Source organism: Copadichromis virginalis, linkage group LG4 (assembly GCF_057382275.1).
Source record: "Copadichromis virginalis isolate Kocher_CV1m ecotype Utaka linkage group LG4, C_Virginalis_male_GT1.1, whole genome shotgun sequence".
Lineage (NCBI taxonomy): Eukaryota > Metazoa > Chordata > Actinopteri > Cichliformes > Cichlidae > Copadichromis > Copadichromis virginalis.
The window spans coordinates 9,949,178-9,961,598 of record NC_140621.1 but is presented as its reverse complement, the minus strand read 5'-3'; the positions used below and the strand labels follow the sequence as shown (position 1 = coordinate 9,961,598).

Genomic DNA, 12,421 nt, shown 5'->3' with positions numbered 1-12,421 from the left:
ATGTTAGACCACCTTGTACACCATAATATCCGCCCATACTTGGATTGCCATGACAACGCAATTTTAGTCTGCTTTAGGACGGTGGCTACAAAGGAAAAAAGAAGCTTAAGTCGCTCTTTTTGAACTTGGTGCTACACAAAGACCCAGTGTAAGATAAGTAAGGATTACTTTGAGGTGTACATCAAGCAAAGTTTTTCTAGTAGAGTCTAAAATAAAACTAGCTTTTATGGAGCTTGTAGGTAGCATAATAGGTCCAATTTCATCTATTGATAATGCCTGATAAACAATGTTTAGCTATGCAGGGGCGGATCTAGAGAAATTTTCTTAGGTTTGTATGGAAATCAAATGGGGTGGCAAAATCACAGCCTTTTTTTTTCTTTACACAAATGCTGGTGTTACATTGTATACAATGTAGAGCTGGGCGATAGAACGATAACGATATGTATCGCGATATAACTTTTACTCGATAGAGAAATTAAGCTATCGCGATAGACCTCGCCGCTCTTGTCCTCTTAAAAAAAAAAAAAAAAGGTCAGCCAATCCAAATTAAGTAGCACAGAGCTGAACCAATCACAGCCGCAGCGTCACGTCGCGTGACTTGTTACTTACAGCACAAGTGCCAAGCCGCACGTGTGTTTGTTTGGGAAGCAGCCAGCGGGTAATGGAGAGAGCGCGTAATGGAGGAAATGAGTGTGCCGACTAGAAAAGTCAACCGAGCGTGACCGAAGAGAAAACAGACGATGGTTCCAATGCCGGAGAGATTGTCGAACGGAAGAGCCATAGAAGTTCCGTAGTGTGACGGTATTTCGGCTATTTCAAGTCTGACAAAAAAACAGAGTAGCGTGCACTGTAAATTGTGCCGAAAGCAAGTCTGGAAATACAATAAACTGGTGCATGCGTCACACTGTGCGCCACGTTATTGTTTCAGTGAAATGAATTTCTACAATACTGTTACTGTTAATTCTACTCTCTGCAGTGTTTAAATGCTTACGTATACAGACAGTTACTGTCCCTCTACACATACGACTCTGTTCTGCTTCTATGCCCCAGCTTTGTTTACTTTTTCCCACCGAGGCTTCTAGACTTCTGATTGGCCAACATTTCTGCACGGTTAGGAATCTAGCGCCACCTGCTGCTTTGGCATGTTCATAGCAGCGTTTTCCTTCATTTCTGCCTTTATGTGTGGACGGGATTATTTTTTAAAACGGAAACGGAAAATCTCCGTTTTCAAAAATACCCGTGTACGTGTGGACGTAGCCTCAGTCTCTGACTGGAAGCGCTAATTCGTCATTCGGCTTTTGTCAGACTAAAGTAACTGTTAAAACTGTTTGAAAAGCTAAGCTATACAACAAGGAGAGATTGAGAATTTCCTTTTAGTTCTCAGTTTATTTGATATTGACAAAAGTTAGTCAGTTTTGTCTGTTCTTCTGTAAAACAAACTAAGATTTATTTTTAGAATTAATACTTTGTTTCTAAGTGGAATTGACAATTTAGTAGTTTGTTTCATTTGTTCTATTTTGAAACTTAAACGCTTTAGTGGCTGCCTTTTGTGTAGTTTGCAATATTTGCCTTTATTTATCTGAAAAAGTTTCATGTTCCTTAAGTACATCTACCCTGTTGAACTTATTATGGGAAATAAATATTTAAAAACAAGCTGCTGATTATTTCACATTTTACTTGTGAGCAACGGCACATTTAAATCTTACAAATATAGTTATTTGGCTTATATCGTGATAGATATCGTTATCGCCTGAAATGAAAAAAACATATCGTGATATGAAAAAATCTCATATCGCCCAGCTCTAATACAATGTATTATATATGGTTAAAATACATCAAATGCAGTAAATGTATACATGTTTCATATAAATATAGTCTACAACTGTCTTATTTTTTAGCCCACACAATTAAACATTTCAGTTACATAAAACATGGGATATTTGATTTTATGTACTGTATAGTCTGTATAATAAATAAGTATGTAGCCCAATAAGTATAAAATCCAGACAGCTACACAACATGAGGTGGTTCAGTTACAAACACAAGTCTAACTAAATTGTCTTATTGTCTAATTAAATTGTTACATGCTTAAATTTACACAAAATGCCAGAAATCTGCACTGTCATGAACACATTTTTTCAACAATGGATAGTAGTAGCAGTATGTGACAAGAGTCCTTGGGTAAGACACTTCACCTACCGCCTACTGGTGATGGCCAGAGGGGCCGATGGCGCGATATGGCAGCCTCGCTTCTGTCAGTCTGCCTCAGGGCAGCTGTGGCTACAACTGTAGCTTGCCTCCACCAGTGTGTGAATGTGAGAGTGTATGAATAGTGGGATTGTAAAGCGCTTTATAAATGCAATCCATTATTATTATTATTATTATTATTATTATTATTATTATTATTATTATTATTATTATCAGTCAAAAACCTTTATATTTGGTGTCCATAAAAAGCTAAAGTAAGTATTTATTTTGTTTTATTAAAAGATTAGAAATTTGATTCTGAAACAATTTCTCTGTTTGTTTCAAATTCAAAAACTAAATTGCACAGAAATACAATATTTACGGTAACCCATTTTATGTCGCCCTAGCTACTCCTTTTTTTCTGAACTTTATTTGAAATTATAAAGCGAACAGTCAGTCATTCCAGTTCAGTTTTTACAGTAGACATACAGGGCAAATAAGAGTAACAATATACAGTACAATGAAATAAGAAGGATAAGCCCTAGCTACTCCTGCTTGTTCGGCCTCCGAGAAAGTGACGTCACGTCCGGTCTCTTTCGGGCTTCGTAGAGCTACAGCATGGCGGACACCGGTGTGTTGGAGACGCTTTTACAGCGGGTTGAGAAGGTGGACGACGGCGTGGACAGCCTGGCCGTGGCGACCAGCCTCGGGGTGGATCATCAGGTCATCGTCGGGGCCGTGAAGAGTCTCCAGGCTCTCGGTGACGTAAGTTTCACGAAGAAGCAGCGGAAGTTAGGCTGTCACAGTCAAATGCACGGTGACTGATGCAATAGGTTGAGCTGACAGCCGTGTTTGTTACCTGTTGTACAGGTAATCTCAGCCGAGTTGCGCTCCTCCAAGCACTGGGAGCTGACCGAGGAGGGCACCGAGATCGCCGAGCAGGGCAGCCATGAATCCCGGGTCTTTAGCTGTATCCCCCAGGAGGGCCTGGCTCAGAGCGAGCTCATGGTTAGTGTTTGAAATTAATTAATTAATTAATTATTATCAGAATAACAAAGAATCTAATGCATTAGGTACCTGACGGAGGTAACTTGCTACACACTTAAGAGAAGCAAGGTTTTGATTCTTAAATATCCCTGAAAGTCCACAATATTACGAATACAACATCCACTCGACTGTTTATGCTCAGGTTTTACGTGTATGTATTTTATGTTTGTCAAACATCTGTATTGAATTTCCCAATGTCTGCATCTCTCATGTATTTTCAGCCTTTTTTGATGTTTCAGTTAAACTTTCTTAAACTCTGCCATCATTTCTGTGTAGAAACTGCCATTTGGGAAGATCGGCTTCAGCAAGGCCATGTCCAGCAAGTGGATAAGAGTGGACAAGGCCCACGAGGGTGGCCCCAGGATATTCAGGACTGTAGGTGTTCCATCATACCCGCCTTTTGTTGTTGCCTTTTCTGATTGAGGTCAGTTTTCTCATTAAGGTGTGTGTTTTTGATCCCCAGGTGGAGAGCATAGACGACCAGGTCAGGGAGAAACTGCTTCTGGTGCAGAAAGGCCACAGTACTCAGCTGGAAGAAAAAGAAAAGAATGAGCTGAAGAAGAGAAAACTGCTCTCTGAAGTGTAAGTCCTCTTGTTTAGTTAGTGGTGAATGTGTACCTTTTTCTGCCAGTAGGTGGCAGGAGACGATTAATTGATACTCAGGGGTTTCCCTGCTCATTCCAGCTTGCCTGGTATTACTGGATTCAAGTTTTCATCAAGCTCAGCAGTAATAAGAGATGAACATGCACAAAGTAGACAGGCATCTCTAGAGGTCTTCAAAAACATAGTTAAGTGTGTTGAATTTCATTCAGTATTGCAACAGGCAATATTTTCACTTCACATTTCACACACACATGAAGTCTGCTGCTCATGGGGTTTCAGCCAAATCTCTGCAATGGTAGCTAGGAGTGTTAAACCATCAGATTTTATGTCACTTAGTGGTCTGAATCATGTTAGCTGATTCGTTTCGTAGAGTTAGAAATTATTCTTACATACAGGCGGGCGGGACGGGCAAACACATGATATAAATGTTTTTAAATGGTCCCAAAAATATTTGCTGCTGCTGTTTCCAGTCATGGAAAGTGGAAGTGGAAAAAAGTCTTACAATTTCCAGAGTAAAAGCTTTAAAATGAGCTTTACTTAATCAGATTAAGGTTGTACTGACACTCCTCTGCCTCAGCATGTTTGACCCTGTAAGTCTGGTTCATTTGATTAAATGTGATGGAAGAGGTGATCCCCGGTGTGATTCAGCTGCATTCAGCCTGAGTGGAAAATTCATCACTGTGTTAAATAACCGATGAATCCGTAAGGCATGGAAGCGGATGGCGTGTCACTGTGCGCTAAAAACAACCACACTTGCTTTGTGTGTGTGTATTAGAGTGGGCGTGATGGTGGGAGGGGTGATGTTTACATTTGAATGGAGAAGAGTGATGGAGTAAAATAAGTGGAACAAATAAAGATGTACTAAAGCGCACTCGGGTCCAGGATGCAAAGTAACCGTGTGTGTGTGTGTGTGTGTGTGTGGAATATGGCTTCAGTTCAGATAATATAATATTATATAATGATATTTTTAGGTAAAGCCTTTTATCCTTTTATTAATACAGCTGCATATGATCTGCTCCCCTAAAAGCTCAATAAATCTTTTATACAGGTCTGAAATGATTCTTGTGTCTTAACAGTTTACATTTGCATTCTCAACTGTGGCTCCGATGCTTTGGAATAACCTTCCCCTCCATATTAGACAAGCGTCATCAGTGCAGGTCTTTAAATCCAGATTGAAAACGTATTTTTATTCTCTGGCTTTTAACCTTTCTTATTAATTTTATTGTATTTTTAATTTTGCTAGTTGTTTTGATCGGTGTCGTTCAGCACTTTGGTCTGCCTGGTGTGTTTTTTAAAGTGCTATACAAATAAACCGCTTGCCTGCCTGCATCAGCACCACTCCAATAAGCCCACAGGTGCCTAAAAGCAGCACAAATTAAGTTTAACAACCAGCTTAACTTCATTTAAACTGATGATTGAAATGACACTCTTGTCCATAAATGTTGCATCCTCTCTGAGCAGCAGCAGAGCCCCTGCTTAAGAATAATGGATGTGAGGAAACCGCTGTGAGGAGCACTAGAAAAAGTAATAATGATTTGTTGGATCTACCTAGTTGGTTTTCCCATGTTTACCTAAGTGTAGAACTAGAGCTCCTGCTATCCTGTCAGCACTCCCCCCCAGCACAAAAATGTTTTGCTTCTATTCATGTTTACGTTTGATGTTTAAATAATCCTCCCAATGTGAGACAGATTTAACCATCACATTGTGATGTGGCAGCGTGGCAGGTTTGTCACAGAGGTTCTTGAATTAACCTCACAGGATCTCTGCTAATTAGCTTCACATCAGAGTTTCTGTCGTTTAGGGAAGTGATCATGTCGTGGGTAGACATGATGTTTCTGTGAGAACATATATGTGGCTATATAGCTGTTCGTCACATCTGACAGTCTTTCCTCCTCTGACTGGTTATTCAAAGCAGATCCTGACGTCATCTCCTGGGCCAAAGCTGGTCCACAGATTGGCGGATGTTTGTGTTGTCTCCATGTAGAATGGAGGTCTGTTTAAAAAGTGATAAATCTGGATCATTATTGCAAGAAAGGAGCTAAACACATGTTTGTTTTTCTGAACGCCATCACAACTAATCTGTGTGGTACATAATGGATTTATCACTATGCCACACTAGCTCAGTAGGAAAAGAAATGGGCTTGAAAGTGTGAGGTCACAAGTTCAAATCCATGCAGAGGTAGGGCTGTTCGATAGAACCATATATATCGGATGATGATATAAAAACGTCTATCGTTTCATTTTACGCTATCGTTTGTTTCGTGGTGTCGCAAAATAAACTGTTTACGGCAATATTTTTTCATCGTTTTGATGGTCACTGTAGTGGCTATATTAATTTCTAAAAGTTCTCTCTTTCTCTTATATTTTATATAACCACACTATGGACGGACAAGCGCCTGTTTTTATGTGTTGTGGTTAGCAACAGCGACGGTAACAGCATCGCGTGTCTGCTTTTTTATGTTCCACATAAACCTTTCACAATAAAGCTCAAGATCCTGTTGAGACTTTTCAAAATAAGCTGAATCAGGTGAAAGAGCAGATTATTTACGGATGAGAATTAAAAAAAGAGCCGTCAGGTGCTAAAAAATAAACCTTAGACTCAAACGTTAGAACAGGCTTTTCCCCGCAGCACGCCGTGTAATAAATACAAAGAAAACGGCGGCCGTTACAACTTATGTCTAAAAATGTATCGTTTCATGCATCGGTTAAAACACTCGACTCCAGCTACACGACGCGCAGCTGGAAACACTTCCCGCAAGACGAGCTGCCCGAGATTCACAGAATTTACAGAAAATGTTACATTTTTGTGATTTATATCGTTATCGGGACGATAGAATTCTTATATTGGAATAGGAGATTTTGGTCATATCGCACAGCCCTGTGCAGAGGTGTACTTTCTTTCTTGCTATTAAGAATGTTCTGCTTTATTTTATTCTAATCAATAAATTCATGCAAGAACTACCTAAAATCCTTTCTTTTGAAATGATTTTTCTGCTATGAAAGTATGAATCAAAATAAAAATAACTGCATGTTTTTATGGTCTTTAGATTGTTAACAGCAGTACCTTTCTGCATACTGAGGTCATTCTAATTTGTGTTCAGGACTGTGAAGTCTTACTGGATCACTAAGGGCAACTCCTTCAGCACCACCATCACCAAACAGGAGACGGAGCTCACCCCTGAGATGCTTGCCAGGTATGTAGAGATGCACTCTCCTCAGAGTTTCAGTAGCTCATCAGGTAAAGCGTGCGCACAGAGTCCTCACTGCAGAGGCCTGGGTTCAATTCCAACCCAGGCCCACCCTCCTCTGGCAGTCAGTGTCAGCCTGCAGGGTCCTGAGTGAGGACAGAGAAAAAATCTGCCCATAAAAGGGGACAAGTCCAAAGATGTGGACTCAGTCCTAAAGGCAGGGCAGGACAGATGCTTTAGCTTTCATGCTGAAAGCGACAGAATGAAAAGAGCGCTTGCACACTTTTGTTTTTTTGCATGAAATCATATCATAGAGGATTTGGCTAAAAGCAGTATCCAGATGTTGCATTGCCCAAAATTCAAATTGGTATTCTGCGTGCTGCTCCGTGCTGATTACGTGCACTGTAGATTCGCCCGCCTCAATCATCTCAGCCACAGATTAAAAATGGCGAAATGATTTGAGAGAAATGTTTTTGTGTTACCTCCCTGCATGTGGTGTGTTCCAGTGGCAACTGGAAAGAGAAGAAATTTAAGCCCTACAACTTTGAGGCCATGGGTGTTGCCCCAGACTGCGGTCACCTACACCCGCTGATGAAGGTGCGAACGCAGTTCCGGCAGATCTTCTTGGAGATGGGGTGAGCAGCTGTGAAACTGGGAGAAACGCACACATGCGCATAATAAAACACCCAGTTAACCATCTGTTTCTTGTAGTTTCACCGAGATGCCGACCAACAACTTCATAGAAAGCTCTTTCTGGAACTTTGACTCCCTCTTCCAGCCCCAGCAGCACCCAGCCAGAGACCAGCACGACACCTTCTTCCTGTCCGGTGAGCCCGAGGTCACCGAGTGGTGGAAATGAGCTGCGAGTTCAATCGAGAATGATTTCTGATCACCCTTCACTCGCTGTTTTTCAGACCCAGCGCACGCCCACGAGTTCCCACAGGACTACCTGGAGAGGGTGAAGAAGGTCCACTCTGAGGGAGGCTACGGTTCACAGGGGTGAGGCGTGATCACAAGCTCACTTAACAAGTAACAGTGTCGTTGCTGTCACTGCATCTCATTGCATTTTATCATCTCTCTTGTAGGTACAAGTATGACTGGAAGATAGAGGAGGCTCAGAAGAACATCCTCCGCACTCACACTACAGCAGTCAGCGCACGCATGCTGTATAAACTGGCACAGCAGGTGAGACTGTAGGGACGCTGCACTGACCATATAAATCAGAGCTGTCTGGTGATTTGATTTCTTGGTAACACTTCATAATACAGCTCACGACTAAGAGTGTAATTCCCCCGTCAGTAAATGTAATTTCAACATAATGTTTGTTTTCTGAAGTAAAACATAGAGTATGTTTTAGACAACAAGAGCACAGCGTTTGTCATTACCATGTCTTAAGACCTGCCCTTTAAGCACCCACTGACTTTTTGGACAGTGAACTGGAAACTTGACTGAGATCCAGGCCTTACGCCTGACCTCACTAATGCTCCTGTGTCTGAATGTGAGTAATTCCCTCCATAGAAGAGCAGCAGCAGCAGATGGTTTAAGGTGTGGGTTCACATTGTTTTGACGTCGTATGTGTCCAGTCAATAACTCTAAAACTCTTCTCCCCTTCCTTTTCTCCTCACACTGATAACCAGGAGAAGTTCACCCCCGTCAAGTATTTCTCCATCGATCGCGTGTTTAGGAACGAGACCCTCGATGCCACCCATCTAGCAGAGTTCCACCAGATAGAGGGCGTAGTAGCCGACTATGGACTGACTCTGGGAGACCTCATGGGTGTTCTGCATCAGTTCTTCACCAAACTAGGTGAGGACTGATAGAAGACACTGGACTTGAAAGACCAAAGTTTGGAAGGGACAAATGTGCTGATAGTTGTTTGTAGAAAGCCTCTTAATACTCACTTTAAAAAAAAATAAATAAACAGACAGTTACAATATCCTATTCTTTTACCAAACGCCTTTTTTTAGGAATTACCAAACTACGCTTCAAGCCTGCCTACAACCCCTACACAGAGCCCAGCATGGAAGTGTTCAGCTACCATGAAGGTACAGTGCAACTCTGTTTTTATGTAGCGCTATTAGTCTAACTTACACACAACAGAAACCTGAGCTTTAAGAAAGCCAAAAGAACGTCCTAGTAGTCTCTTTTATAGACATTTCTGATGGTGTATATTAGGGGTGTCAAACATAAGACCCAGGGACCAGAATTGGCCTGTCAAAGACTCCAATCTGGCCCACTGGGAGGCTTTGGAAAATGTGAAGGAGGACATCAATTTTAGACTTTTAACTGTAAGTTTTATAGCTTTCACCAATGATAGAGACCTCCCCAATGGTCATTCATGTGACACATCGCAATCAATAATCATCTAGTTGATCTTCTTTACACTAGACTGAGATGTAGTGTTGAAATTGTCCTTGTTGGTGGGCTGTACACAGTAAAAATGAGTTTGACATCCCTGTTTTTTGTCATTTCTTTCCACGTGTACAGGATTAAAAAAGTGGGTGGAAGTGGGAAACTCAGGAGTGTTCAGACCAGAGATGCTGCTTCCCATGGGCCTCCCTGAGGATGTGTCTGTAATTGCCTGGGGCCTGTCTCTGGAAAGGTGAGCGTGCATGAAAAGCAATACGAGTTAATTAGCTACAAGGAAAACTGAGAGGTCAGCCACGCTAGACACAACACGAGTCTAAAAGGGAAGGACGTCAGTACGTATCTCCCAAACTATAGTAGATGTTCCATGTAGGGATTAAAGGTGTGTGATTAAGTCTGTGTGTACTCATAATCACTTCTTGTGTACGCGCTGAACTGACCCACATTGAAGAAATGTAGGTTTGTTTCCTGTGGAGGATTACTCCTGCTTGTACGTGAGTTTCATTTCTATTATCCTGTGAAATTATTTGAGGTCAGACTGTGAGTCTCTGCCTTTCTCTTTGCTCACTCCCGCTTTTCTAAAGTGAAGTCGTCCCAAATGAGTCGCTCGCTGGTCGCGCCGTCGCACACTGTATTCAGCTTGCTGTTTGAATCGAGCGCTAATTGAGTCTTAACTACGACCAACTGTCGCAGCTAATAACCGTGGAGTGAGTGAGCTGGGTAATGTTCCGTAATCCAGGGCGAGTAATCCTTTACTACTCCGACCTCTGTTGTTTTCGCTCTCGTCTGTTAGACACAACATAGTCGCGTCTCCCAACAGAACAACCGCTCACGCGGGCTTCTCCTCTGTCTCGCAGGCCCACCATGATTAAATACAGCATCAACAACATCAGAGAGCTGGTGGGACACAAGGTGAACCTACAGATGGTCTACGACAGCCCTATATGCCGCCTGGACTCCTGAGTACCGCCCAGCTGTTGTTATTAATGTTATTATTCATTTGGATGGACCCTTTCCTTTTTATCTTTACTGTGTAACACCTCATACCCACGTCTCTCCTCAAAGCCCGGCACCACCGCTGTCCCCTTTATCAAAGCTCGGCCAGTAAAAGCAGTTGGCCTGAAAGCGACTGTAGCGCTAAAAGGGACGGGGCTTTTTTTCACCACAGCCTTCAGACAGATCTGATTTCAAAGGGCTTTAACACAAAAGAGCATCTTTTTTTTTTTTTTTTTTATGAACTCCACACTGCAGCTGGGTGAATGAGGATGAGTCTTGAATTTGTTACAAACTGCCCTTTTTACCACCTTGACCCTGATCTACTATATTCAATCATCTTGTACAGGAAAAATAAAACTGCAACTTTTGGAAGTCAAAATAAAAGCTTTTTCCAGGTATCAGTGCAGTCTGGCTTGTAATTCTTCAAATGAGCATGTTTTTACTTGTATGCATGTATGAGAAACATACACTGTAAAGGTAATCCTCCCACACATTTCTAAAAGCATGCAGCTTTTCAGTGAGATGCCGATCAGCAGCAGGACGACTGAGTGACGTCTGCGTCTTTACCAGAGAAACAAAGTTAAAAAGATATTAAAATAAAACAGATCAAGTCGTATCCCAAAAGGTTGATTCTGATCATCTGGACGAAGCGTTTTCAGTGGGAGAAACATTTCGTCACTCATCCAAGTGTCTTCTTCAGTCTCAGCTGACTGCAGGTTTCCCCAATCTTCTAAACAGTACATTTGCACAAGCCCACTGAATGAACAATGGGCTGTGAGGTCAGTTCTTTGGTCATTAATATGCAAATTGCCATGACCATTGATCAAAGACCATGAGTACAATTCAGAGAGAGTTGGGGAATGGCTGCAAACACCGCGTTTCCGTGGCCTTTAAACAACAAAACACGCTGCGCTAAAAATCGGTCGACCCCAAGGATCAGGTCCCCCGACACAAACAGAGTAACAAAGTGTACGCTGTTAAGTGCCAGGAGGATTGCCATGATTTATACATCAGGGAAACCAAGCAACCTCTGGCAAAGCTGATGGCACAACACAGAAGAGCTACCTCGTCAGGCCAGGACTCAGCAGTCTATTTACACCTACAGGCCAGTGGACACTCTTTCAATGATGAGGATGTACACATCCTGGACAGGAGGAACGCTGGTTTGAGCGCAGAGTCAAGGAGGCCATTTACGTGAAAAGGGAAAGACCATCTCTGAATCGAGGAGGGGGCCTAAGGGTACAGCTTTCACCATCTTACAATGCTGTGGTTGCAGCCATCCCCCAACTCTCTGTGAACAGTGACCGTTGATCAGTGATCAATGATCTTTGATCAGTGTTGAAGACTAAAGAAATCAGTCATGGTTGAAAACACTACATCCAGATGATGGATGTATGGATGATTGATCATGCATCAAGACAGATCAGGCTGTAAAACTCTAAATTTCAGTGTCACATAACAGTCCTGATAGCTCTTATGCTGAATAGCGAGCTTTCTGCTCATGCTAATGTTGGTTAGCAAAAGCTCACATTTGAAACTGAACTGTACCGCGACCATCAAAGAGATTAGAGTGATATGCGTCACCACTTCAACACGTAGTGATCGAGTTTCTAACAACTACCTATTAAACACTGAAGTCAGCTGACCCAAACCTTCACCATGCCTCTCAGATGGGCCGAGGGCTTGAATGGACCAAACCAAAATATAACTACTATATTAAAATGAGAGTATTTAGAGCCACCTTTGGCTGTACATATGCCTTTATTTTTAGGGGCTCAAATGTAATTGGACACATTAATCTGATAAAAAGCAGCTCAGTCAGATTAATGTCCGGTGACTTAACTCTGTCACTCCACAACTTACGACTCCTGGGTTGTTTTTCTAGAATATTTTAGGCTTATTTGTTCTGTGAAGCAACGTCTATGCCGTTTACTACAGCATGCATTACAGAATTCCTCCTGATGCTGATGAAATGTTTAAACTCTCTGTATTTTCCTGCCTCGTGGTAAAGTGCTCTTCATTTCTGTATTTTA

General features: G+C 42.0%; 1 protein-coding gene across 2 annotated transcripts; it reads left to right on the top strand.

The window, feature by feature from the left end:
* The first annotated feature begins 71 nt into the window (after positions 1-71).
* farsa (phenylalanyl-tRNA synthetase subunit alpha) lies at positions 72-10,787 on the top strand. 2 transcript variants are annotated; one of them, XM_085453424.1, is made up of 14 exons: positions 72-148; positions 2,797-2,952; positions 3,058-3,195; positions 3,511-3,609; positions 3,698-3,816; positions 6,939-7,031; positions 7,532-7,660; positions 7,737-7,852; positions 7,940-8,024; positions 8,111-8,210; positions 8,663-8,831; positions 8,993-9,070; positions 9,513-9,627; positions 10,250-10,787. In XM_085453424.1, exons 2-14 carry the CDS (start codon positions 2,806-2,808, stop codon positions 10,353-10,355), a joined length of 1,494 nt encoding a protein of 497 aa, XP_085309550.1. In that variant the 5' UTR covers positions 72-148; positions 2,797-2,805; the 3' UTR covers positions 10,356-10,787. The 2 variants fall into 2 exon arrangements, with proteins under 2 accessions (XP_085309550.1, XP_085309551.1); XM_085453425.1 differs by having other exon boundaries at positions 77-157.
* Positions 10,788-12,421: the final 1,634 nt, after the last annotated feature.